At 43.9% G+C, this 27968-nt stretch overlaps 1 protein-coding gene across 2 annotated transcripts; it reads left to right on the top strand.

The window, feature by feature from the left end:
* The first annotated feature begins 13779 nt into the window (after positions 1-13779).
* On the top strand, positions 13780-16029 carry LOC142188794 (C2 calcium-dependent domain-containing protein 4C-like). Of its 2 annotated transcripts, none has more exons than XM_075261995.1 (2): positions 13780-15146; positions 15959-16029. In XM_075261995.1, exon 1 carries the CDS (start codon positions 13794-13796, stop codon positions 14931-14933), a length of 1140 nt encoding a protein of 379 aa, XP_075118096.1. In that variant the 5' UTR covers positions 13780-13793; the 3' UTR covers positions 14934-15146; positions 15959-16029. The 2 variants fall into 2 exon arrangements, with proteins under 2 accessions (XP_075118096.1, XP_075118095.1); XM_075261994.1 differs by having other exon boundaries at positions 15727-16024.
* Positions 16030-27968: the final 11939 nt, after the last annotated feature.

Raw genomic sequence — 27968 nt, 5'->3', positions numbered from 1 at the left:
TATATAGTCCTAGGAGTCCTGACAGTGTCATACATTATGTATTATAGATATATATAGTCCTCGGAGCCCTGACAGTGTCATACACTATGTATTATAGATATAAATATATAGTCCTAGGAGCCCTGACAGTGTCATACACTATGTATTATAGATATATAGTCCTAGGAGCCCTGACAGTGTCATACACTATGTATTATAGATATATAGTCCTAGGAGCCCTGACAGTGTCATACACTATGTATTATAGATATATATAGTCCTAGGAGCCCTGACAGTGTCATACACTATGTATTATAGATATATATAGTCCTAGGAGCCCTGACAGTGTCATACACTATGTATTATAGATATATATAGTCCTAGGAGCCCTGACAGTGTCATACACTATGTATTATAGATATATATAGTCCTAGGAGCCCTGACAGTGTCATACACTATGTATTATAGATATATATAGTCCTAGGAGCCCTGACAGTGTCATACACTATGCATTATAGATATATAGTCCTTTAGAGGTTCACCATTCACTGGCCATGGATACTTTTTATGTTTTCTATGGGGATTACATGTACAGTAGATGTTGTCTCTGGTCTATCAGGAACCATTGCTGTAAGATTGGACTCAAGTGTGAGCAGAATTGACATATTATCATAGAATGTGACTTGTTGTGTCCTTTTTTTGTAGAAGTTACACTGACTTGACTATTACTCCAAGATTATTCCCTTAGGTATTAATCTATAGGGAGCTGGAGCTCCTTCCAGTAGGTGGTACCAGGAGCACATTCCAGTTTTTCTCCAATGAGGTCTTATTTGTATTCTTTACCCAGACTACATGGTAGCACACGCATGGTCCCTATATCAGTCTCTTCCTAATGAGAGACATTGGTCCTTGTGTGTCAAATAAGCAAACATTGAATAAGGTTTTTATGTTACCACTAGAGGTCACCAGTGAGCCGCACTCCATCATGCAAACCACTGCTAGGTGTCGTATATAACACTGATTACCTGGAGACAGTGGCTGCTCACATGGATAGTACTGTATATCTCAGCAAGTAACTGTCAGTTTTTTTGGAAGCGTAACAATCTAAATGGCCATGACATGGACCAAATTGTGAAGGCAATTAATGGGTCATAGCATCTTCATATGGCCAGTCTTATGGGGTTGTCTAATGATATCTGTCACTTCCCAAGTAAAAAATTTTGTCTAAATGTTTTAATTGATATTTAAATCCTCCTCCCAGTGATAATTGTGTTCCTCTACTGATTGTGTTCCTTTGCTGATTGTGTTCCTCCCTGTTCTGATTGTATTCTTCTGCTGATTGTGTTCCTCTACTGATTTTGTTCCTGTGCTGATTGCATTGCTCTGCTGATTGTGTTCTTCTTCTGACTGTGTTCCTCCCAGTTCTGATTGTGTTCCTCTGCTGATTGTGTTCATCCCAGTTCTGATTGTATTATTCTGCTGATTGTGTTCCTCCCAGGTCTGATTGTGTTCCTCTGCTGATTATGTTCTTCTGCTGATTGTGTTCCTCCCAGTTCTGATTGTATTCCTCTGATGACTGTGTCCCACTGCTGATTGTGTTCCTTTACTGATTGCGTTCCTCTATTGATTGTGTTCCTCTGCTGATGTGTTCCTCCCAGTTCTGACTGTGTTCCTCTGCTGACTGTTTTCCTCTGCTGATTATATTCCTCTGATGATTGTATTCCTCTGCTGATGTGTTCCTCCCAGTTCTGATTGTATTCTTCTGATGATTGTATTCCTCTACTGATTGTGTTCCTCTACTGATTGTGTTCCTCTGCTGATTATATTCCTCTGCTGATTGTATTCCTCTGCTGATTATATTCTTCTGATGATTTTGTTCCTCTGCTGATTATGTTCCTCTGATGATTGTTTTCCTCTGATGAGTTTGTTCCTCTGCTAATTATGATTGTATTCCTCTGCTGATTGTTTTCCTCTGATGATTGTGTTTCTCTGCTGATTGTGTTCCTCTGCTGATTATATTCTTCTGCTGATTGCGTTCCTCTACTGATTGTGTTCCTCTGCTGATTGTGTTCCTCCCAGTTCTGATTGTGTTCCTCTGGTGATTGTGTTCCTCTGCTGATTGTATTCCTATGCTGATTGTATTCCTATGCTGATTGTGTTCCTCTGCTGATTGTGTTCCTCTGCTGATTATATTCCTCTGCTGATTGTGTTCCTCTGCTGATTGCTTTCCTCTACTGATTCTGTTCCTCTGCTGATTCTGTTCCTGTGGTGATTGTATTCCTCTGCTGATTGTGTTCCTCTGCTGATTGTATTCCTCTGCTGATTGTGTTCCTCTGCTGATTGTGTTCCTCTGCTGATTGTATTCCTCTGCTGATTGTGTCCCTATGCTGATTGTATTCCTATGCTGATTATGTTCCTCTGCTGATTGTTTTCCTCTGCTGATTGTGATCCTCTGCTGATTGTGTTCCTTTGCCTTTCAACCTTAGTCAGTGTCCAAGTGGAATTTTTTTCTTTTCTTCACAGAAAGACCTTCCTCCTCCCTGTGGTCATTTTAGTAGCTAGGCTATATCCCCAAGCAGGATTTTTATTATCATCACCTTTTGCTTTGTCTAGTCCTCCTCCATTCTATCAAAATTCTCTGTAGGTAAAAGTTTTGTTGCCCAGGCTGTCTCCTACCACTCGCTGCCATCCATTTACCCATAGCTGTAGAAGTTGCTGTCTCTTTGACATTACTAATGTTATATACGTGAAGTAAGTAGCTGCTAACAGGATGAAGTCATGTATCACTGGAACCATATACCTTCAGTAATATAATATACTAGTCTCTGCCTGCAACTTCCTCTGTGTTCGCACAAATATTCTGCCTATATTCATGAAGTTGCTGCCGTTGATGATCCGTCTGCTGCGGCGTTTCGGCAGCTCTCAAGCTAGTCTGCCGCTGAACTTCTTCCTTGCACTGTGGCTGTGATTGTTCCGGCATCTCAGCAGTTGGCTGGGATGCCATATAATGAGTGTGTTGTTGTCGTCGATGATCCACCTGCTCCGTTGTTTCGGCTGCTCTAAGAGCCACTTGACCTCTAGCTTGCTCAATCCTCCTCAGCTCCGCTTGAGGAGAACTCTGTGACTTCTGGCTCCTTCATAGTTCTTAGAATTTTGCAACAAATTAGATTTTCTTTTTTCCGGCATGTTTAAAATGGGCAAACTGCCAATTTGGATTAAAGATGTTTTCCCATCCAGTGTGTCACCACTGCCTGGAGCAGATCAGATAATATGCAGATGCTTGTACACAATGGACTGAGGGTTAGCTGAGTGTTACATAGAGAGATAACAGACCAGGCTTTATCACAAGCTGGGATAAGCTGCTGCAAGAGCAGTGTAATATAGTATGTGAACATAAATTCATAACAGTAGTGAAGCCATGTCATTTACTGGGATACAAAGTAGCCGATGTGTTACTCCAGGTTACAGAGTATCTATGTGCTGAATATTATTAAGTAGGAAGGATTAGTAGGATAGGATAGTAGGATAGGATAGGATTGTGCTATTATTATAGTAAGTTGTATTGTACCTGAATTCTAAGTTACTTCCTACAAGCACCAAGTATACACACTGATGGGTTAAAGGGCTTTTTCTGAGCGCTGTATTTTAGATACTTCCATTGCTGTTGCACAACGACTCCATTCAGGGACAAACCTCCCCCACACCACCCCCATCAGTGGGGTCTGCAAGTTTATTTTTCGGTTAAGGGATAACTTGCTAAGACAGGAATACCCCTTTAATGAGCTCCCAACGAACCAGGGAAATTAGACTGTGAGGCCTGATAGGGACTGATGTAACAATCTGTATTCATGTATATAGCGCCAACGTATTCCGCAACACTTTACCGAATCTCATTGTCATGCTGCAAAATAACAGCAAATAAATGTGAGCGCCAAATACCGATCCGTATATTGTAAGCCTGCTGCAGGTCTGTTATCGCTGCCGTCCAGAAGGCGACGAGGCCTAGCTGTTTCCGGTATCAGAGTTACTATAAATGATATCACGGCGTCTCCACTCCGCAGAACATTACGAGCACACGGCGTCCCCCTCGGCAGGCATCACATGTGTCATGGCACACGTGTGTCAGTGTTTGTCTTCCTGGTTGTCGTGATGTGTTGTCCCCTGAGCCCTCGTGTTGGGGAATGTGAGACTGAGCACGGCGAGCAGGAAACAGGAAGATATTAGAAGTGACAGGAGTATTCAGCCGAAAATCTGTAACTGGCGCCTCTCCCCAACAGTGCAGGCAGGTGAGAGCCCGGGGCTAAGGGGGTGCCGGGCTGGTGTATGGGCACATGAGAGGCCATGACCGAGGGATGAGTAACTGGATGAGATCATCTATATGCCGTAAATAGGGAACCTTTACAGACCATTCAGTATTGGGGTATCTCGGAATCCCCACACTCTAATTTCTTTCGTGTCTAGGGTTTGTGGTAAAAGCTCCGAACTACACTGATACACTGTAACAAGAGTCAGCTGTGGAGAGATGAGTCATGTTAATACATAGAATACTTGAAAATGTGTGTTATGAGCCAAGATATAGATTGGCCTCTCATCCTTGTCCCCGTGCACCTGGTCGTTCCCGGATTCGCATTCATCGGTGGCCTTTGATAGCTTCTCATTGAAGTGGGGGAGTATTAATAATAGGCGCTCTATACGTTACCAGGAGAGACAGGGCCATTGACATGAAGGTATTATCCTAGGGATGGAGAGATGGAGACTCATTATACTAAGTATAGAATGTAACGTGTAGTGAAAGGAAAGAGGGCGAGAGTCGGGGGGGGGGGTTATAGACTGAAGAGATTACATACAATGGAGGGAGAATATAGACCGAAGAGATTGGATACAATGGAAGGAGAATATAGACCGAAGAGATCGGATACAAGAAAGAGAGAATATACACCGAAGAGATTGGATACAATGGAGGGAGAATATAGACCGAAGAGATTGGATACAAGAGAGGGAGAATATACACCGAAGAGATTGGATACAAGAGAGGGAGAATATACACCGAAGAGATTGGATACAAGAAAGAGAGAATATAGACCGAAGAGATCAGATACAAGAGAGGGAGAATATACACCGAAGAGATTGGATACAAGAGAGGGAGAATATAGACCGAAGAGATTGGATACAAGAGAGAGAATATAGACCGAAGAGATCAGATACAAGAAAGAGAGAATATACACCGAAGAGATTGGATACAAGAAAGAGAGAATATAGACCGAAGAGATCGGATACAATGGAGGGAGAATATAGACCGAAGAGATCAGATACAAGAGAGGGAGAATATAGACCGAAGAGATCGGATACAATGGAGGGAGAATATAGACCGAAGAGATCAGATACAAGAGAGGGAGAATATACACCGAAGAGATCAGATACAATGGAGGGAGAATATAGACCGAAGAGATCGGATACAATGGAGGGAGAATATAGACCGAAGAGATCGGATACAAGAGAGGGAGAATATACACCGAAGAGATTGGATACAAGAAAGAGAGAATATAGACCGAAGAGATCAGATACAAGAGAGGGAGAATATACACCGAAGAGATTGGATACAAGAGAGGGAGAATATAGACCGAAGAGATTGGATACAAGAGAGAGAATATAGACCGAAGAGATCAGATACAAGAAAGAGAGAATATACACCGAAGAGATTGGATACAAGAAAGAGAGAATATAGACCGAAGAGATCGGATACAATGGAGGGAGAATATAGACCGAAGAGATCAGATACAAGAGAGGGAGAATATACACCGAAGAGATCAGATACAATGGAGGGAGAATATAGACCGAAGAGATCGGATACAATGGAGGGAGAATATAGACCGAAGAGATCAGATACAATGGAGGGAGAATATAGACCGAAGAGATCGGATACAAGAGAGGGAGAATATAGACCGAAGAGATCAGATACAATGGAGGGAGAATATAGACCGAAGATATCGGATACAAGAGAGAGAATATAGACCAAAGAGATCAGATACAAGAGAGGGAGAATATAGGCCGAAGAGATCGGATACAATGGAGGGAGAATATAGATTGAAGAGATCGGATACAATGGAAGGAGAATATAGACCGAAGAGATCGGATACAAGAGAGGGAGAATATAGACCGAAGAGATTGGATACAAGAGAGGGAGAATATAGACCGAAGAGATCAGATACAAGAAAGAGAGAATATAGACCGAAGAGATTGGATACAAGAAAGAGAGAATATAAACCGAAGAGATTACATACAATGGAGGGAGAATATAGACTGAAGAGATTGGATACAAGAGAGGGACAATATAGACCGAAGAGATTACATACAATGGAGGGAGAATATAGACCGAAGAGATCGGATACAAGAGAGGGAGAATATAGACCGAAGAGATCAGATACAAGAGAGGGAGAATATAGACTGAAGAGATTGGATACAAGAGAGAGAATATAGACCGAAGAGATCAGATACAAGAAAGAGAGAATATAGACCGAAGAGATTGGATACAAGAGAGGGAGAATATAAACCGAAGAGATCGGATACAATGGAGGGAGAATATAGACTGAAGAGATCGGATACAATGGAGGGAGAATATAGACCGAAGAGATCAGATACAAGAGAGGGAGAATATACACCGAAGAGATTGGATACAAGAGAGGGAGAATATAGACCGAAGAGATTGGATACAAGAAAGAGAGAATATAGGCCGAAGAGATCGGATACAAGAGAGGGAGAATATAGACCGAAGAGATCGGATACAATGGAGGGAGAATATAGACCGAAGAGATTGGATACAATGGAAGGAGAATATAGACTGAAGAGATTGGATACAAGAGAGAGAATATAGACCGAAGAGATTGGATACAAGAAAGAGAGAATATAGACCGAAGAGATCAGATACAAGAGGGAGAATATAGACCGAAGAGATTGGATACAAGAAAGAGAATATAGACCGAAGAGATTGGATACAAGAAAGAGAATATAGGCTGAAGAGATTGGATACAAGAAAGAGAGAATATAAACCGAAGAGATCGGATACAATGGAGGGAGAATATAGACTGAAGAGATCGGATACAATGGAGGGAGAATATAGACCGAAGAGATCAGATACAAGAGAGGGAGAATATACACCGAAGAGATTGGATACAAGAGAGGGAGAATATAGACCGAAGAGATTGGATACAAGAAAGAGAGAATATAGGCCGAAGAGATCGGATACAATGGAGGGAGAATATAGACCGAAGAGATTGGATACAATGGAAGGAGAATATAGACTGAAGAGATTGGATACAAGAGAGAGAATATAGACCGAAGAGATTGGATACAAGAAAGAGAGAATATAGACCGAAGAGATTGGATACAATGGAAGGAGAATATAGACTGAAGAGATTGGATACAAGAGAGAGAATATAGACTGAAGAGATTGGATACAAGAGAGAGAATATAGACCGAAGAGATTGGATACAAGAAAGAGAATATAGACCGAAGAGATTACATACAATGGAGGGAGAATATAGACCGAAGAGATTGGATACAAGAGAGGGAGAATATAGACCGAAGAGATCGGATACAATGGAGGGAGAATATAGACTGAAGAGATCGGATACAATGGAGGGAGAATATAGACCGAAGATATCGGATACAAGAGAGGGAGAATAAAGACCGAAGAGATCGGATACAATGCAGGGAGAATATAGACCGAAGAGATTACATACAATGGAGGGAGAATATAGACCGAAGAGATCGGATACAATGGAGGGAGAATATAGACCGAAGAAATCGGATACAAGAGAGGGAGAATATAGACCGAAGAGATTGGATACAAGAGAGGGAGAATATAGACCGAAGAGATTGGATACAAGAGAGAGAGAATATAGACCCAAGAGATTGGATACAATGGAGGGAGAATATAGACCGAAGAGATTACATACAATGGAGGGAGAATATAGACCGAAGAGATCGGATACAATGGAGGGAGAATATAGACCGAAGAGATCGGATACAATGGAGGGAGAATATAGACCGAAGAAATCGGATACAAGAGAGGGAGAATATAGACCGAAGAGATTGGATACAATGGAGGGAGAATATAGACCGAAGAGATTGGATACAAGAGAGGGAGAATATAGACCGAAGAGATTGGATACAAGAGAGAGAGAATATAGACCCAAGAGATTGGATACAATGGAGGGAGAATATAGACCGAAGAGATTGGATACAATGGAGGGAGAATATAGACCGAAGAGATTGGATACAAGAAAGAGAGAATATAGGCCGAAGAGATCGGATACAAGAGAGGGAGAATATAGACCGAAGAGATCGGATACAATGGAGGGAGAATATAGACCGAAGAGATTGGATACAATGGAAGGAGAATATAGACTGAAGAGATTGGATACAAGAGAGAGAATATAGACCGAAGAGATTGGATACAAGAAAGAGAGAATATAGACCGAAGAGATCAGATACAAGAGAGGGAGAATATAGACCGAAGAGATTGGATACAAGAAAGAGAATATAGACCGAAGAGATTGGATACAAGAAAGAGAATATAGGCCGAAGAGATTGGATACAAGAAAGAGAGAATATAAACCGAAGAGATCGGATACAATGGAGGGAGAATATAGACTGAAGAGATCGGATACAATGGAGGGAGAATATAGACCGAAGAGATCAGATACAAGAGAGGGAGAATATACACCGAAGAGATTGGATACAAGAGAGGGAGAATATAGACCGAAGAGATTGGATACAAGAAAGAGAGAATATAGGCCGAAGAGATCGGATACAATGGAGGGAGAATATAGACCGAAGAGATTGGATACAATGGAAGGAGAATATAGACTGAAGAGATTGGATACAAGAGAGAGAATATAGACCGAAGAGATTGGATACAAGAAAGAGAGAATATAGACCGAAGAGATTGGATACAATGGAAGGAGAATATAGACTGAAGAGATTGGATACAAGAAAGAGAATATAGACCGAAGAGATTACATACAATGGAGGGAGAATATAGACCGAAGAGATTGGATACAAGAGAGGGAGAATATAGACCGAAGAGATCGGATACAATGGAGGGAGAATATAGACTGAAGAGATCGGATACAATGGAGGGAGAATATAGACCGAAGATATCGGATACAAGAGAGGGAGAATAAAGACCGAAGAGATCGGATACAATGCAGGGAGAATATAGACCGAAGAGATTACATACAATGGAGGGAGAATATAGACCGAAGAGATCGGATACAATGGAGGGAGAATATAGACCGAAGAAATCGGATACAAGAGAGGGAGAATATAGACCGAAGAGATTGGATACAAGAGAGGGAGAATATAGACCGAAGAGATTGGATACAAGAGAGAGAGAATATAGACCCAAGAGATTGGATACAATGGAGGGAGAATATAGACCGAAGAGATTACATACAATGGAGGGAGAATATAGACCGAAGAGATCGGATACAATGGAGGGAGAATATAGACCGAAGAAATCGGATACAAGAGAGGGAGAATATAGACCGAAGAGATTGGATACAATGGAGGGAGAATATAGACCGAAGAGATTGGATACAAGAGAGGGAGAATATAGACCGAAGAGATTGGATACAAGAGAGAGAGAATATAGACCCAAGAGATTGGATACAATGGAGGGAGAATATAGACCGAAGAGATTGGATACAATGGAGGGAGAATATAGACCGAAGAGATCGGATACAATGGAGGGAGAGATAGCTACTCATTATACTAAGTATAGAGTGTAATGTGTAGTGAAAGGAAAGAGGGTGAGAACTGGGGGGAGAGTATAGACCAAAGAGATTGGATACAATGGAGGGAGAATATAGACCGAAGAGATTGGATACAATGGAGGGAGAATATAGACTGACAAGATCGCTTACGAGGAAGGAAGAGTATAGATTATAGAATGAAGACATCACTACATTGGGGGGCTCTTTGTTAATGGGGGATTTAGTGTTAAATGTGGAAAAATTATTTAGAGTAAGTAGTGAACCCCCGGTGTGTCTTATAGCTGATGGCATGTATATAATACCCTGGTGTTGTGGGGTGTGCAGTCGGAGGGGCACAGGTGGGGTACCCCCTGGGACTACAGAGAGTTAAAGCCTCACCCGAGTCCCGATACTTCTGAGACGTTCACCGGGGAATCCTCAGGATTATAGAAGTTGTCAGTCTGACACGGGAGGAGATCTGCTCATACTACTATAAATATACCCCGGGGCAAATCCTGAGCAGGAGGAGGGGCAGACGGGGGGCACTCTGAGGGAATAGGACAATCAGACAGCTGTGGCAGATGTGGAGACTCAGCGAGAGAGAGAGAGAGAGAGAGAGAGGTGATTCACAAGTGACGTCATTGTGTGTATAAGAGGTGCCAAGCATCGCACCGAGCACAGAGGAGCCGGAGACAGCACCGAAGCAGAGACACAGGTGAGGGGCAACAGGGCTGTATACTGGGGGGACAGGGGATGTATACTGAGTGCGGAGGGGGGACAAGGGCTGTATACTAAAGGGGACAAGGGATGTATACTGGAGGGGGACGACAGGGGAATACAATCTATTACTATCTGTTATCAGCCATGTCAGGAGAGGCCGACTGTAGGACAGGGGAATACAATCTATTACTATCTGTTATCAGCCATGTCAGGAGAGGCCGACTGTAGGACAGGAGAATACAATCTATTACTATCTGTTATCAGCCATGTCAGGAGAGGAGAGACCGACTGTAGGACAGGAGAATACAATCTATTACTATCTGTTATCAGCCATGTCAGGGGAGGAGAGGCCGACTGTAGGACAGGAGAATACAATCTATTACTATCTGTTATCAGCCATGTCAGGAGGGGAGAGGCCGACTGTAGGACAAGAGAATACAATCTATTACTATCTGTTATCAGCCATGTCAGGAGAGGAGAGGCCGACTGTAGGACAGGGGAATACAATCTATTACTATCTGTTATCAGCCATGTCTGGAGAGGCCGACTGTAGGACAGGGGAATACAATCTATTACTATCTGTTATCAGCCATGTCAGGAGAGGAGAGGCCGACTGTAGGACAGGGGAATACAATCTATTACTATCTGTTATCAGCCATGTCAGGAGAGGCCGACTGTAGGACAGGGGAATACAATCTATTACTATCTGTTATCAGCCATGTCAGGAGGGGCCGACTGTAGGACAGGGGAATACAATCTATTACTATCTGTTATCAGCCATGTCAGGAGAGGCCGACTGTAGGACAGGAGAATACAATCTATTACTATCTGTTATCAGCCATGTCAGGAGAGGAGAGGCCGACTGTAGGACAGGAGAATACAATCTATTACTATCTGTTATCAGCCATGTCTGGAGAGGCCGACTGTAGGACAGGGGAATACAATCTATTACTATCTGTTATCAGCCATGTCAGGAGAGGAGAGGCCGACTGTAGGACAGGGGAATACAATCTATTACTATCTGTTATCAGCCATGTCAGGAGAGGCCGACTGTAGGACAGGGGAATACAATCTATTACTATCTGTTATCAGCCATGTCAGGAGGGGCCGACTGTAGGACAGGGGAATACAATCTATTACTATCTGTTATCAGCCATGTCAGGAGAGGCCGACTGTAGGACAGGAGAATACAATCTATTACTATCTGTTATCAGCCATGTCAGGAGAGGAGAGGCCGACTGTAGGACAGGGGAATACAATCTATTACTAGCTGTTATCAGCCATGTCTGGAGAGGCCGACTGTAGGACAGGGGAATACAATCTATTACTATCTGTTATCAGCCATGTCAGGAGAGGCCGACTGTAGGACAGGAGAATACAATCTATTACTATCTGTTATCAGCCATGTCAGGAGAGGAGAGGCCGACTGTAGGACAGGAGAATACAATCTATTACTATCTGTTATCAGCCATGTCAGGAGGGTAGAGGCCGACTGTAGGACAGGGGAATACAATCTATTACTAGCTGTTATCAGCCATGTCTGGAGAGGCCGACTGTAGGACAGGGGAATACAATCTATTACTATCTGTTATCAGCCATGTCAGGAGAGGCCGACTGTAGGACAGGAGAATACAATCTATTACTATCTGTTATCAGCCATGTCAGGAGGGGAGAGGCCGACTGTAGGACAGGAGAATACAATCTATTACTATCTGTTATCAGCCATGTCAGGAGAGGAGAGGCCGACTGTAGGACAGGGGAATACAATCTATTACTATCTGTTATCAGCCATGTCAGGAGAGGAGAGGCCGACTGTAGGACAGGGGAATACAATCTATTACTATCTGTTATCAGCCATGTCAGGAGAGGAGAGGCCGACTGTAGGACAGGAGAATACAATCTATTACTATCTGTTATCAGCCATGTCAGGAGAGGAGAGGCCGACTGTAGGACAGGGGAATACAATCTATTACTATCTGTTATCAGCCATGTCTGGAGAAGCCGACTGTAGGACAATGTATGGGGCTCACAATTTATGTTCCTGATATGTACATGATATAATGTATAGGTTCCTGCATATGATATACATTATATCATGTTTTATATATGTATGGTAGTAATGTTACCTATAGCCATTTCAGTATGTTTTTATGGTAATAATCTGTGATGGCGATTGCAGCTGTAAGCAGTGTGACGTACTAGACATGTCCGGGAAAGGGGGTCATCCCCGTAAACCCTGTGTCAGTGTGTGAAGATACTTATTCAGCTCCAGCAGCCTCTCTATATGAGTTTGTCCTTATATTGAGTAAGTGTTTGAACCCTCTATGGATCTTCAGCACTACGGGTGAATTTGATAAATGTATTGTATGGAAAGGGATTCTACCATTAAAAAACTTTTTTCTGTGGCTAACACGTCGGAATAGCCTTTAGAAAGGCTATTCGTCTCCTACCTTTAGATGGGATCTCCGCCGCGCCGTTCCTTAGTAATACCGTTTTTTACCGGTATGTAAATTAGTTCCCTGGCAGCAATGGGGGCGGGCCCCAGCGCTGAAAATGCGATGAGAGCGTCCCCACCGCTGCCCGAGAACAGGATCCTGCGCCGCCTCCTTCTTCTGCCGGATCCTCCCCTTCTTTCTTCAGCAGCGTCCCTCTGTTGGCTCTTACACTAGTAGAGCCGACTGCGCATGCTCACAATTGCAGCCTCGGAACTAGGTCGTGCATGTGCAGTCAGCTCTACTAGTGTAAGAGGCGACAGAGGGACGCTGCTGAAGAAAGAAGGGGAGGATCCAGCAGAAGACAGAGGCGGCGCAGGATCCTGTTCTCGGGCAGCGGTGGGGACGCCCTCATCGCATTTTCAGCGCTGGGGCCCGCTCCCATCGCTGCCAGAGAACTAATTTACATACCGGTAAAAACTGGTATTACTAAGGAACGGCGCGGCGGAGATCACATCTAAAGGTAGGAGACGAATAGACTTTCTAAAGGCTATTCCGACGTGTTAGCCACAGAAAAAAGTTTTTTAATGGTAGTATCCCTTTAAGGGCTTTGAGACAGTTTTTATTATAAAAACAATTTACAAATTTTGATGTTATTAATTTTTGCATAAAAGTTTGTACAGATTTAGCTTCTCTTTTCTGGTTCTTGGCACTTTTTAATTTGGGGATAACCATTAATGTTTGGCGACCACTTTGATATTTTTCTTCTCTCCAAACAAGCAGAGATTGTATAAAAAGTAGAAGATTTCTTAGCCCTCCTGGCTTGGTAATTCTAGTAAATGAAATCTTTTTGTCCTCCATTTCAGGTACATCTTGACAGTACGGTCCAAGAAAGTCTTCCATCTCGATGTTTTGCTCTAAGAAGAAGCTTTTGCCCTCATGTCCGAATATTCTCACCCCAAATAAAATTCCTACGTTCTTTATCCCACCTAAACTGTCCTCGCTCCCAGATGGAGGTGGTCACATTGGAAAATGGCTACAGAAGAAACCTTCGGATGTTGGAGTCAGATCTTCTCCAAAGGCCTTGCTTAGGTCGGCAAGTCGTCATGTTATCCAGGTGGAAGACATGGAGCCGGAGGCTGAGACTTCAGAACAAAGACACCATCAGTCCATAGCGGCCAGCATTCTGGGAAGTCCGCACCTGTCTGAGAGCCCGCATACGCGAAGGAGAGAGTCTCTCTTCCATCAGATGTGTTACACGCATGGTCCTTGTGACTTAAAGCCCTTATCCCCATCAGACCCAGACCATATTGTGAACTGGAAATCATCTTCTCACGACTTGCGTCACCACAGGTTTCCTTGTGGAATCATGGACAATGACACAACATCTTCTGCAGAGTCTTCTCCCTATAGTTCTCCACTTCTAAGTCGCTCTCCAGAAGGGAGTCCAGTTGTTCCTCATCTTGGCAATCGTCTCCATTATTGCCGTAGCCTGACTGTCAACACCTTAACCAGAGCCAGCTCCTTGTCTACGGAGGAAACCAGCTCTACAGACACCAGTCCAAACCTGCCCACCAAGGAAAACCACTCCAGTACAAGGGCCTCCATGATGCATCTGGTTCCTCCTCCAATCCTTAACCTGGACTTTATTTGCTGTCAGGAGCGTCTGACCAAGGAGACGGAGGTGGCATTAAGTAAAGGAGGTCTTCTGCGATTGTCTATCGAGTATGTGAAAGAGCTGGAACGTCTGAGGGTGAAACTGGTCAATGCTGAGAACTTGTATCTGTTGTATCAAGACCCGCGCACCATCAATTGTTGTGTGGTGATCTATCTCATGCCTGGAAAACTACAGAAGCAGCGAAGCACCGTGATCCGGCGTAGCAGGAACCCCATCTTCAATGAGGACTTTTATTTTGAAGGGGTAAAAAAAGGCGATTTAGATAATCTCAGGCTGAAGATGAAAGTCATAAACAGAGGGACTGGCATGAAGCTTGACCAAGTACTGGGGAGCAGCGAACTACGACTGTCTACTATTATCCCACTCTAATGTCTCCATCAAAGGGACTGATATAATGTCATAGAAGGAAGGGAGAGCATTGTAGACATACCGGGGGAATATGACCACAAGTGGAATGAGGACACCATGATCACAGGCGTCCAGGAGATGTCCCCGTCATGTGTAGTGACAACCCTAGTCGTCTGCTAACAGGACTCTACAGAGAGGGGGAGACGAGGAGTGGACCTTTAAGTACAGAGAATAGTGAGGTGGTGAAAGCAGAGAGGAAGGAGAGAAGGAAGAGAGGAAGGAGAGAAGGAAGAGAGGAAGGAGAGAAGGAAGGAGAGAAGGAAGAGAGGAAGGAGAGAAGGAAGAGAGGAAGGAGAGAAGGAAGAGAGGAAGGAGAGAAGGAAAAGATGAAGGAGAGAAGGAAGAGAGGGAGGAGAGAAGGAAGAGAGGAAGGAGAGAAGGAAGGAGAGAAGGAAGAGAGGAAGGAGAGAAGGAAGGAGAGAAGGAAGAGAGGAAGGAGAGAAGGAAGGAGAGAAGGAAGAGAGGAAGGAGAGAAGGAAGAGAGGGAGGAGAGAAGGAAGGAGAGAAGGAAGAGAGGAAGGAGAGAAGGAAGAGAGGAAGGAGAGAAGGAAGGAGAGAAGGAAGAGAGGAAGGAGAGAAGGAAGAGAGGAAGGAGAGAAGGAAAAGATGAAGGAGAGAAGGAAGAGAGGGAGGAGAGAAGGAAGAGAGGAAGGAGAGAAGGCAGAGAGGGAGGAGAGAAGGAAGAGAGGAAGGAAGGAGAGAAGGAAGAGAGGAAGGAAGGAGAGAAGGAAGAGAGGAAGGAGAGAAGGAAAAGATGAAGGAGAGAAGGCAGAGAGCAAGGAAGGAGAGAAGGCAGAGAGGAAGGAGAGAAGGAAGAGAGGAAGGAGAGAAGGAAAAGATGAAGGAGAGAAGGCAAAGAGGGAGAAAGGAGAGAAGGAAAAGATGAAGGAGAGAAGGCAGAGAGGAAGGAAGGAGAGAAGGAAAAGAGGACGGAGAGAAGGAAGAGAGGACGGAGAGAAGGCAGAGAGGAAGGAGAGAAGAAAGAGGGGAAGGAGAGAAGGCAGAGAGGAAGGAAGGAGAGAAGGCAGAGAGGAAGGAGAGAAGGAAGAGAGGAAGGAAGGAGAGGACAACAGAAGAAGTGATGAAGCACTGAAGGAGAGAAGGCAAAGAGTAAAGAGGGGACAGGAGAGAGAAGAAGGATGGCAGACAGATGGAGTTGATGACAGAGGGTGGACAACAGAGAGGATGAGAAGAGATAATAGGGGGAGGGGACGGTCGGGGGTATTTTTATACACTTTATGATATAATGTAATTTTTATTAGATGTTTGTAAGTATTAGTACTGGGATCTGTAGATACGCTGAATAAACCAATATACCATACTGCGTGTATACGTCATTATCTCCTGGTGACCCAAGTCTATATGTACTGTTCAATATCTGTCCAGTAGGTGGCGCACCGCACCAACACATCCACACACTGGCACATAACATGGGAGAGTCTCTGATACCTTATATCACAGCATATTGTCCCTTAAAGGGGTTGTCCAGAAATTGAACATTGAAATTCAAAAAATTGAAAGAGAGAGCTAGAAAATAAAATTGCATTCATACTTACCCGTAGGTTTGTCTATTATATAGTAGAAGACATTAAACAGGACAAGGCCCTCCTATGTCAGTATAGTAACACCAAGAGGTCAAAGGACGGTATAATACGCCAGATAGCCACAGAGCCTACCCAGCATACATAGGTGTCACACTGCAAACTGGGTGCGTGCCCCAAAGTCACCCAACATATAGCTCCTCCCACATGTCACATCCTCTGGAGTTATGTACACAGGTGATCCCACCATTTATCCTGCCCTTGGCCAATCCAAAATCTGATATACACCTGACAAATTATAAGCCTATTGTTACCATGAAGAAGGGGGCGGTATAAGCTAACCCTCCATATAAGCCTTGCCTTCTGCTATACCTACACTATCTGAAGGGCATGCTGGGAGTTGTAGTTGACAGAGTTAAAGCTTGCTCCGACCTTAACGTCACCTGTCAGCATGGAGGGGTGACTTTTGTTGTTGTCAGGCCCCTAGTGGGAGGAGAGGGGATGGCTACTGCCGCTCCATACTGATTTGTTACCTATCCCCGCAGACCATTCGCACTTCTGTCTCAGTCTCCGCCCTAAGCCCCTCCCTCCAAGGTAGACAGGAAGTCACCAAGACTAAACAGGAAGTAGGTGACATGGGCGGGGCCAAAACCAACCTATAAAACCATATGGGATCTCTAACTTATAGGGTGACTTGAGATATCGCAGATTCCTCACATATTTCTGGCCTGGATTCTGCAACAGTTATAGCGGTTCTTCTCGCAGAAAATACAGAGGGGCCCTAGAGTAAAAAAAAAATTTAGATTTTGTGTTATTAAAGAAAAACATGAAAAACAGAAACAAATTCCTTATTTCTTATGTAGATTTCATCAGACAATATCAATAAAGCAAAAACATGCAAAAATAAAACCGATGTATAAAATAAAGTCCTATGTGTCTCTGAAAAGAAGGCGCAAAAATGATTTGAATAATATTATAGCCCTCAAAACCGCACGTACGGAAAAAAAACTGAAAAATGTGTCCGGTCATGAACATGGGAAATAGACCCGGCCTGGAAATGGTTAAAGAAAATGAGGATGTGACCCCCATGTGGTGCTGGAGATAACCCCGCCGTACACGTCAGTCCCGGCCGCCATGTCTATGTGATGGTCGCAGGCACAGGGCCATATATGTGTAAGGAGCTGATAGGGTTAATATGACTACAGTGAGTGTAACGTTGCGAGGATCCTCCCTTCCTTCCTCCTCACGTCTTGTAATTCCCCGCGCTGTGCTCGCCTTCCAGGTAAGACGTTCATCTCTCTTCTATCCTATAGATATGTAGCGTCTTGTATTATGGGGGGGGAGACTGATAAAAGGGGGTCACTAACTTCCAGGCACGTCCAGCTTTAAGCCAAGTTAAGACTGTTAGGTTTTTACTACTGATGTCAATGAGGAAACAAAGGCGTGACGGAAAGGAGAAGCTGTGGCTACAGGACGAGGCAGCGAGTCATAAACCTGACCACAACGGGTCAATGAGAGTCTCTGACAACTCTGACAACAGACGTGTGCCGGTTTCTTGACAACATGAGACTGTGACTTTAATTTAACCATGTCATGTCCTCTCTGCCAAAACACTTGGATTTACTAAAAAGTAACAAAAAAAACATCGTCATTGATTGGAGTCTTTTTGTTTTGGAGGAGATTCTGGTTTAGTTATTGCCCTCAGTTTTCAGGTTTGTTACAGGGTCGGATGTTGACCTATGGAGACTCTACTAGCGATGGGCGAACCTTGTAAGATTGGTTTTGCAAATATTCGAGAGGTTTGCTGGGAAATTTTATTAGACCGTGGAAGGCTCTAAAAATAAAATAAATCTCCCTCCTTCCCTGGACTCCACTGTGGCGTCTTTGGACATTCTTCTCTTCCCAGGCCATCCACCATCTTCTTGGGCCTCCAGATCATCATTGAGGCCTGCGATAGGTCCTCAATGGGCCAATGTGGGCCAAGAACATCATCATACTCTGATTCTACAATGTCATCATGATGACGTTGGTGCCTCCTACATGACCTGGGGACCAGAGAAGATGTTGAACAATCTTGGCAAGACGGAACCCAAAAATTGTGAAAAATTTTTGTGTAATTCGTAATGGGCCTGGCACTAACATCTACCTCCATTAATTGGCAATAGTTAGTTTTTCCCTCTTTCTTTATGTTCTTCTTCTAGTCCGGGGGCTGATAGTGAGGCCATGTGGGCGGTGGGCCAGCCAGTGTTCCATATGGTCTATATCCTTGGTGGTGGAGTGCATCATCACCCGTTGTTTGTAGATTTAGGTTGACCACTCGTGCTTTGGGATCAATATGGAAGCCAAGCTTAGGTGAGCACAGTAGTGTGCTCAGACATTGGGGGCATGGTTGGATTTATAGACCATTCCTATGGGTGGACTGGTGAGACAGCTGTGACTGAAGTGAGGTTACCTAAGGAAATAACTTATCTTTAGGATATGTTATCAATATCAGGGGGTCGGACCCATTAGTGCTTGACGAGACTGCACTGTAACATGCCCAGTAGTATTGCAGCTTAGCTTCGTTCACTTGTGCGTATTTTTCCACAATGTGTCGATGGAATTCGCTAGACTGAACCTCAGCGATTAAACCACATGGGGCCCCGGCCTAAATCGAAATGTGAGATCCCAAAAGCATAGGATGGTTATCAGAAGCCTCTGAGATGTTGGAGAACTAGTGTGATGAGATCATGGTGGACCTGAGACATAATCTGTTTTTGTCCCAAGGAGTGGTTGTCTTCTGGATGTATCACAGAACCCTTGAAGAACTTGCGGTAGCCACCGGATAGGAACCTTGAGATACAGGAAACTATGACCAAGAGATGGAGCCATGGAAAGCTCAGTCTGACAATAGTGATGGGTGGGGATATGGAGATTCTGGTATGGAGAAACATCCTACAGTAGGTGAGGTCACAACCTGAGGTCTGGGGATACGGAGCTCTGTACACTGTATACAGCTTCTGGTCCATACAGTGTAGTGGTGGTGCCTGGTTCCATTCACTTCAGTAGGTGCAGGGCTACTATACTTAGTATATGGCTTCCAGCAACCACATCAGCTGATCGGTTTGGGGTTCGGGTATCCTGTGGATAGGTCATCACTACCCCTTATTAATGGGTTAATGGCATAGAGAGAAACATTACAACAAAATGCAGAAATGATCCTTTTTCTGCATTTCCCCAAAACAAAAAATATAAGTGAAACTCGAACTTAAATGTCGACGGCAAAACCGCAAGTCATTCTGCTCGCGAGTCCTTGTAGAACACAAAGACAAGGGTTAGAACCGTCAAGATGTGGGGAGAGGAACCTCCTAAATGTAATAAGGTTTTCATCTTGTGGGAATCTTTCTAGAGATGAGTGAGAAACCTTCCGGAGGTGGTAATGATTCCTCCTCCTCCTTCTCCTCCTCGTCTTCCTATATTTGATGATCCATACCCATCTCAATGCCCTGATAAGATATAATAAGAATGGGCCCCTATAGGCGAATACAGTGATATGACCAGTTTACGAGTCCTTACACTTATAGGGAGGTAGCAATATATGGCCGCCATACTGTCATCATCCAGAAATTGTTTCTTTTTGGATTCAATATAAACAATGGACCTTTTGTGATATCTTAATTCCTCCATCAAACAGCTGATCGGTGGGGGCGTTGAATGTCAGACCTAAGGATAGATCCTCCATATTAGAATCCGGATACACCCCATCCACTTCACCCTTGTATGTAGATTTTTTTGGCAGGTTGTCGGCTGCCATTGTCAGTGTGTGTTATAGTCCGTCAGACAGCTGGGCAATGGTTCTAAGGTGTGAGTGTGTTGGAAATTTAGGCTGGCGTTTTATACCTCAGTTGGTACCCAGATAACTACCTGTCCATGGTCCACCATTACAACATCTCACCATGACTGGGTCTGGGTCTCACTGGCTCAGTGCCATTTTGCAGAGCCAATCCCACGGGGCAAAATAGTGGTGGACGTCAAGTGAGTTGATGTAAAAAAAGATACAGGTAACATGCGCTCACCGTGGACAGGTTGTGTTCAGTGGACACAACTAGAGAGGAGCAAAGAGGAGTTATGTTCGGGTCACATCAAAAAAGAGGCCTGACCAGTAAATGACCATGCATCAGATGGAGCCGACTACAACGGTACAGTGCGGATCAGTCACCTCCGCGTGTCACCACTCAACCTCTATGGCTGCTCTTGTCATCTTGGACGCAGGCCGGCTTCTCCTACTTATAAAGTTTTAAGAAAACGGAGTAAAACATCCATTATACTGTATGGGGACCATAAGTGGTCATTATATTGTCTGTGCGCCATAAGGAGGACATTATACTGTATGGGGACCATAAGTGGTCATTATATTGTCTGTGGGCCTTAAGGAGGACATTATACTGTATGGGAACCATAAGTGGTCAGTATATTGTCTGTGGGCCATAAGGAGGACATTATACTGTATGGGGACCATAAGTGGTCATTATATTGTCTGTGAGCCATAAGGAGGACATTATACTGTATGGGGACCATAAGTGGTCATTATATTGTCTGTGAGCCATAAGGAGGACATTATACTGTATGGGGACCATGAGTGGTCATTATATTGTCTGTGCGCCATAAGGAGGACATTATACTGTATGGGGACCATAAGTGGTCATTATATTGTCTGTGCGCCATAAGGAGGACATTATACTGTATGGGGACCATGAGTGGTCATTATATTGTCTGTGGGCCATAAGGAGGACATTATACTGTATGGGGACCATAAGTGGTCATTATATTGTCTGTGGGCCATAAGGAGGACATTATACTGTATGGGGACCATAAGTGGTCATTATATTGTCTGTGAGCCATAAGGAGGACATTATACTGTATGGGGACCATGAGTGGTCATTATATTGCCTGTGGGCCATAAGGAGGACATTATACTGTATGGGGACCATAAGTGGTCATTATATTGTCTGTGGGCCTTAAGGAGGACCTTATACTGTATGGGGACCATAAGTGGTCATTATATTGTCTGTGGGCCATAAGGAGGACCTTATACTGTATGGGGACCATAAGTGGTCATTATATTGTCTGTGAGCCATAAGGAGGACATTATACTGTATGGGGACCATGAGTGGTCATTATATTGTCTGTGGGCCATAAGGAGGACATTATACTGTATGGGGACCATAAGTGGTCATTATATTGTCTGTGGGCCATAAGGAGGACCTTATACTGTATGGGGACCATAAGTGGTCATTATATTGTCTGTGGGCCATAAGGAGGACCTTATACTGTATGGGGACCATAAGTGGTCATTATATTGTCTGTGAGCCATAAGGAGGACATTATACTGTATGGGGACCATGAGTGGTCATTATATTGTCTGTGGGCCATAAGGAGGACATTATACTGTATGGGGACCATAAGTGGTCATTATATTGTCTGTGGGCCATAAGGAGGACCTTATACTGTATGGGGACCATAAGTGGTCATTATATTGTCTGTGAGCCATAAGGAGGACCTTATACTGTATGGGGACCATAAGTGGTCATTATATTGTCTGTGGGCCATAAGGAGGACATTATACTGTATGGGGACCATAAGTGGTCATTATATTGTCTGTGGGGCATAAGGAGGACATTATACTGTATGAGGACCGTAAGTGGTCATTATATTGTCTGTGCGCCATAAGGAGGACCTTATACTGTATGGGGACCATAAGTGGTCATTATATTGTCTGTGAGCCATAAGGAGGACATTATACTGTATGGGGACCAATAGTTGTTCTTTATATTGTCTGTGAGCCATAAGGAGGACATTATACTGTATGGAGACCATAAGTGATCTTTATATTGTCTGTGAGCCATAAGGAGGACATTATACTGTATGGGGACCATAAGTGATCTTTATATTGTCTGTGAGCCATAAGGAGGACATTATACTGTATGGGGACCATAAGTGGTCATTATATTGTCTGTGCGCCATAAGGAGGACATTATATTGTATGGGGACCATAAGTGATCTTTATATTGTCTGTGCGCCATAAGGAGGACATTATATTGTATGGGGACCATAAGTGATCTTTATATTGTCTGTGCGCCATAAGGAGGACATTATATTGTATGGGGACCATAAGTGATCTTTATATTGTCTGTGCGCCATAAGGAGGACATTATACTGTGTGGAGGTCACGGTGGGGTTAAGACTGAGAAAGCAGAACCTTCCAGAATAGTAGCAGACAGGGTTAAACCTGTGTAAATAACACTTGAACAGTCGCGCCCCCTCCTTTACATTCCTTGTTGATGTGGCTTTCCCCGTAGATCTTGGAAGTCTATACATTGCGCTCGGCTTTCAGGTAACATATTCACCTCTCTTATATGCCGTATGTCTTATGTGATGGTCCTTTTTAGGGGGGGGGATATTACAATTATCATGAAGGGGGTCACAAACTTTCAGGTGGATCCAGTTTTAGGCCATGTTCAGTACAATACTCATGTATAACGGAATTTACTCCAAACATTACCATAACCTGACATTGGTTCAAACGTTCAGAATTCTGGTCTGGAATTAGATAAAGGTTCACGTTATGGGAGTTTTCGGACATTGTATTTTGTTACCTCCTCTGTTACTCACTCACTGACTGTGAGGTATGGCGGGGCAATTATTGGGGCTTTACTGTCTCTCAGGGTCTTAGAGATAAAATACAGAAACTGTAATGTAGATAGAAAACAAGTGCGATAAACATGAGGGTAAAGGACGGCCAAATAATACCGGAGGCGAGAGGAGGCCGAGAGGGCAGAAGACAGAAAGTGAGGGCAGAGACTGCTTAGATAGACTATAGGGGGCAGAAGACAGAAAGTGAGGGCAGAGACTGCTTAGATAGACTATAGGGGGCAGAAGACGGAAAGTGAGGGCAGAGACTGCTTAGATAGACTATAGGGGGCAGAAGACAGAAAGTGAGGGCAGAGACTGCTTAGATGGACTATTGTCGGGGCAAATAGCAGAGAGTGAGAGTAGAGACTGTGTAGACGGTTGTGTAATGACATCAGGGTAATTATTTTTCGTGTATGTTTGTGTAGCGTGACAAGTGGGCGGAGGACCCCAGTACGCATAGACTAGACCTTCTGGTTTTCTATATAACATCTGATACATTATACGGCAGTGTTCACACTGTGTCTGTGCCTCCTCCTTTCTACTCGCTGGTACACACCGGTGTGATAGTCTCATCCCATAGACCAGTCTATCCTCCATCGTATCCTGCCACGAAACCCTCCGATACATAAAGGGGGCTTCATCCACCAGTGTGATAAGAGGGGCAGAGCCTGAAATCTGCGCCTGTTGTGAGTACATTTAGTTCTGACGTGTCCGGCTTTACCAGGGCGGGATTTGGGGATAGAGTACAATATCTTATGAAACCAGTTCTAAATCGCAACAGGTTAACAAGACCCCTGAAAAGGTGTAATGAACGAGACTGGTCGGCCGCACATAGACACGTAGAGGAGATCACATTGTGTAAGATTCGGATGTAAGACTCACCAGAATGTGGCGTACTCATGTGCGACAAGTAAGCAAGGCTTAGGCTAGGTTCACGTGGCTGGTCGCGGATTCCGTTCCCCTTTCCACTTTTCTCTCCGTGTTTTTTAGAGCTGATTTTGCGGCAGTTTCTGCATCCAAAAATACCTGAACTCCTCCTTCATATCCATGGGCGGTAGCTGCAGATTTTTGGTGACCGTAGTGTTCACTGTATTACTGAATCTGGGGCAACACAGCGAAACAATATTGTCATCAAAAGCTGGTCATCTGGTGATACTTGTATCTGGGCATGTCCAGCCACGGGGACAGGTAATGGAGTATTGTAGACTGAACCATTATGTCTGTCCTTAGGATCGGTCCTCATCGATGTCAGATCGGTGGGGTCTGACGCCCAGAATCGATCCCGCAGTGCTCGGGCTCTATGTAGTGATGCTAATCCTGCTCACGCTCCTGGTACTGTGTATACAGATGTATGTGCAGATACTACGGAGAGTGTTCCCCATTCCCACATGGCCGTTCTCCCATATTCATCCCCATGTACCATCATGTCACTACTGGACTGGTCTTACAGACTGTCATGGGAACACATCACCCGTCTGAGTCACGCGCTACACCACAGAAAGGATGAAGGGTGGAACTGTAGATACACGGAAACGTAAAGATCAAATATCAGTCACGTAAGGTTCATTGTTTGCTCTATGTCCAGCTGTATTGGGAAAACCAGTGAGTCATATGGCGCCATATAATGTCCTGATAACCGTATAGAAGGACATTTACCACCTGGTCTCCTGGCGAGGGTCCTAACATTGGGTGGCACGGCCCTGTGTATCACCCTGCAGCCCCCCCGGTCTATGCTCTCAGGCTGGGTGTGGGGTTCTTGTATCTGCTCTTATAGCCTACTTGTTATTCTTTACCTGCGGAGTGCAGGTGATATGGAAAGTGTAAGCAAGGGTAACGTGACACCCATAACAAGGGATCAATATGGCAGCCATAAAACCACTGCAGGCGACATTCAGTGACCCCTGCTGGGTGGATGTGCTACAATATGTAAACTATGTTAGTCCTCACTATCTACCACTCCGTATACATTGCAGGGCGCGGTGTAAACCCAACAAATATTATTATTTCATAGAAATCTATGGTAATTGTGTATCCTGAGGGGCGAGGTAACAGAGCGATCACCGACCCCCTATATCCAGTGACATTCACTAATAATTAGGGTTGAGACGATCTTGAGATTTCAGGAGCAATTTTAAAATCCGATTTTCGATCATTTTCCAGCCGATCCTGATCGTGAAATATGTTCGATCGCCGATCGGAATCCGATCTTTTCTGATCCCGATCACTTAACCCTATGAATGACATATATATGAATAGGGTGGAGCCGATCTTGAGATAACCTCTGACCTTGATCCCATCGGAAAAGATCAGGATTGGAATTCCTTTCCGATCCCAATCGCTCAACCCTACTAATAAAAGCCCATTGCTTGGGATTATGGGACAGAAGAATCATAAAATCCTGTTCTCCTGCACTGCCGGTGCTCGTGTTCTCCTATATACCCGTACTCGTGTTCTCCTATATACCAGTACTCGTGTTCTCCTATATACCAGTACTCGTGTTCTCCTGCACTGCCGGTGCTCGTGTTCTCCTATATACCAGTACTCGTGTTCTCCTATATACCAGTACTCGTGTTCTCCTGCACTGCCGGTGCTCGTGTTCTCCTATATACCAGTACTCGTGTTCTCCTATATACCAGTACTCGTGTTCTCCTATATACCAGTACTCCTGTTCTCCTATATACCAGTACTCGTGTTCTCCTATATACCAGTACTCGTGTTCTCCTATATACCAGTACTCCTGTTCTCCTATATACCAGTACTCGTGTTCTCCTATATACCAGTACTCGTGTTCTCCTATATACCAGTACTCGTGTTCTCCTATATACCAGTACTCGTGTTCTCCTATATACCGGTACTCGTGTTCTCCTATATACCAGTACTCGTGTTCTCCTATATATTAGTACTCGTGTTCTCCTATATACCAGTGCTCGTGTTCTCCTATATACCAGTGCTCGTGTTCTCCTATATACCAGTACTCGTGTTCTCCTATATACCGGTACTCGTGTTCTCCTATATACCAGTACTCGTGTTCTCCTATATACCGGTACTCGTGTTCTCCTATATACCAGTACTCGTGTTCTCCTATATATTAGTACTCGTGTTCTCCTATATACCAGTGCTCGTGTTCTCCTATATATTAGTACTGGTGTTCTCCTATATACCAGTACTCGTGTTCTCCTATATACCAGTACTCGTGTTCTCCTATATATTAGTACTCGTGTTCTCCTATATACCAGTGCTCGTGTTCTCCTATATACCAGTACTCGTGTTCTCCTATATATTAGTACTGGTGTTCTCCTATATACCAGTACTCGTGTTCTCCTATATACCAGTACTCGTGTTCTCCTATATACCGGTACTCGTGTTCTCCTATATACCAGTACTCGTGTTCTCCTATATATTAGTACTCGTGTTCTCCTATATACCAGTGCTCGTGTTCTCCTATATATTAGTACTGGTGTTCTCCTATATACCAGTACTCGTGTTCTCCTATATACCAGTACTCGTGTTCTCCTATATATTAGTACTCGTGTTCTCCTATATACCAGTGCTCGTGTTCTCCTATATACCAGTACTCGTGTTCTCCTATATATTAGTACTGGTGTTCTCCTATATACCAGTACTCGTGTTCTCCTATATACCAGTGCTCGTGTTCTCCTATATACTGGATAAAGTGAAGTTGTGAGGAGATGCCGCTCCGCTGTAAGCAGTGATATCTATGTATACAGACACACTCTTGGTCTTGTTTTAAAACCAAGATTGATTCTTCGCTTTAACACAAGTTGCAGATCCCTGCTCGGGCCCCCGCGGCTCCGGAATTACAGCTGTTTGCCAATTTTTTCTTGAGCATCTGTTTTTTACTCATTTTTTGTATTTTTCAGCTCACAGATTAGAGTGTGTGGGGGGGGGGGGGCTTATTGTTTGTAGGACAAATTGCACTTTGTACAAAAAAAATTCTGAATGAGGTGGAATTGGAAAAAAATGCATTTGTGCCAATTTCTTATGGGTTTCATTTTTACAGCAATTACTATGTGATATAAATGATGTTACCTGTATTCTGCGAGTCACCAAATTTATATAGTGTGTATAATATATATTGAGGGTGCAAGGTCCTCAGAGGGTCTCATTGCTCATACTTCAATACTAATGCACTGCTGTATATGGTAAAATCTATTGCCTAATGTAATGACAAGCCCGGGACCCTTCAATAGGCTCTCGCCTGTCATGGCAACCAATCACCGCCCTCGGAAGTTCAGGAAGGTGGCAATCAGATAAAATACAGTGGTGCCCAAGGCGCTTGAACACTTAGATGGAGACTAGCTGCTATGATCAAACATAAGATACTCAGTTGGGGTGAGATAGAAACTTACTATTATCTGCAGCAGCCTCTGTCTATTATAATATTATATATATTAATAACATATATTATTCTTATATACAGTATCTATATGGTGCCATAGACAAGGAGGAGGCTACAGCTGATAGACACTCTGGTACTCTGGATAGCAGAGCGGTAATATCTGGCCAGGCAGATATATATGATAGTCATCAGCATGGCGGTGGTATGCTGGATCCTTGCCTGCCTCCCCTCCTCATAATCTTCTGTACAGAACAAGACTTAGAAACTTTTCATAACACAAGTACATTGTTAAATCTCTGGGGCCGGCGTGTTTGATGCCATGATGTGGACAGTCCCTTTAAGCCCTCATCCAGTTATATCAGCGGGACAAGGCTGTAGCCATTAGGATGGGCGGAGGGAGGATCTGCGGGGTTTGTTTGAAAT

This window comes from Leptodactylus fuscus, unplaced genomic scaffold (assembly GCF_031893055.1).
Source record: "Leptodactylus fuscus isolate aLepFus1 unplaced genomic scaffold, aLepFus1.hap2 HAP2_SCAFFOLD_80, whole genome shotgun sequence".
Classification (NCBI taxonomy): Eukaryota; Metazoa; Chordata; class Amphibia; order Anura; family Leptodactylidae; genus Leptodactylus; species Leptodactylus fuscus.
This window is presented reverse-complemented; position numbering and strand designations above follow the sequence as displayed.

Coding starts and splice junctions, on each gene's coding strand:
- LOC142188794 (XM_075261995.1), top strand. CDS start 13,794: ATGTTTTGCTCTAAGAAGAAGCTTTTGCCCTCATGTCCGAATATTCTC.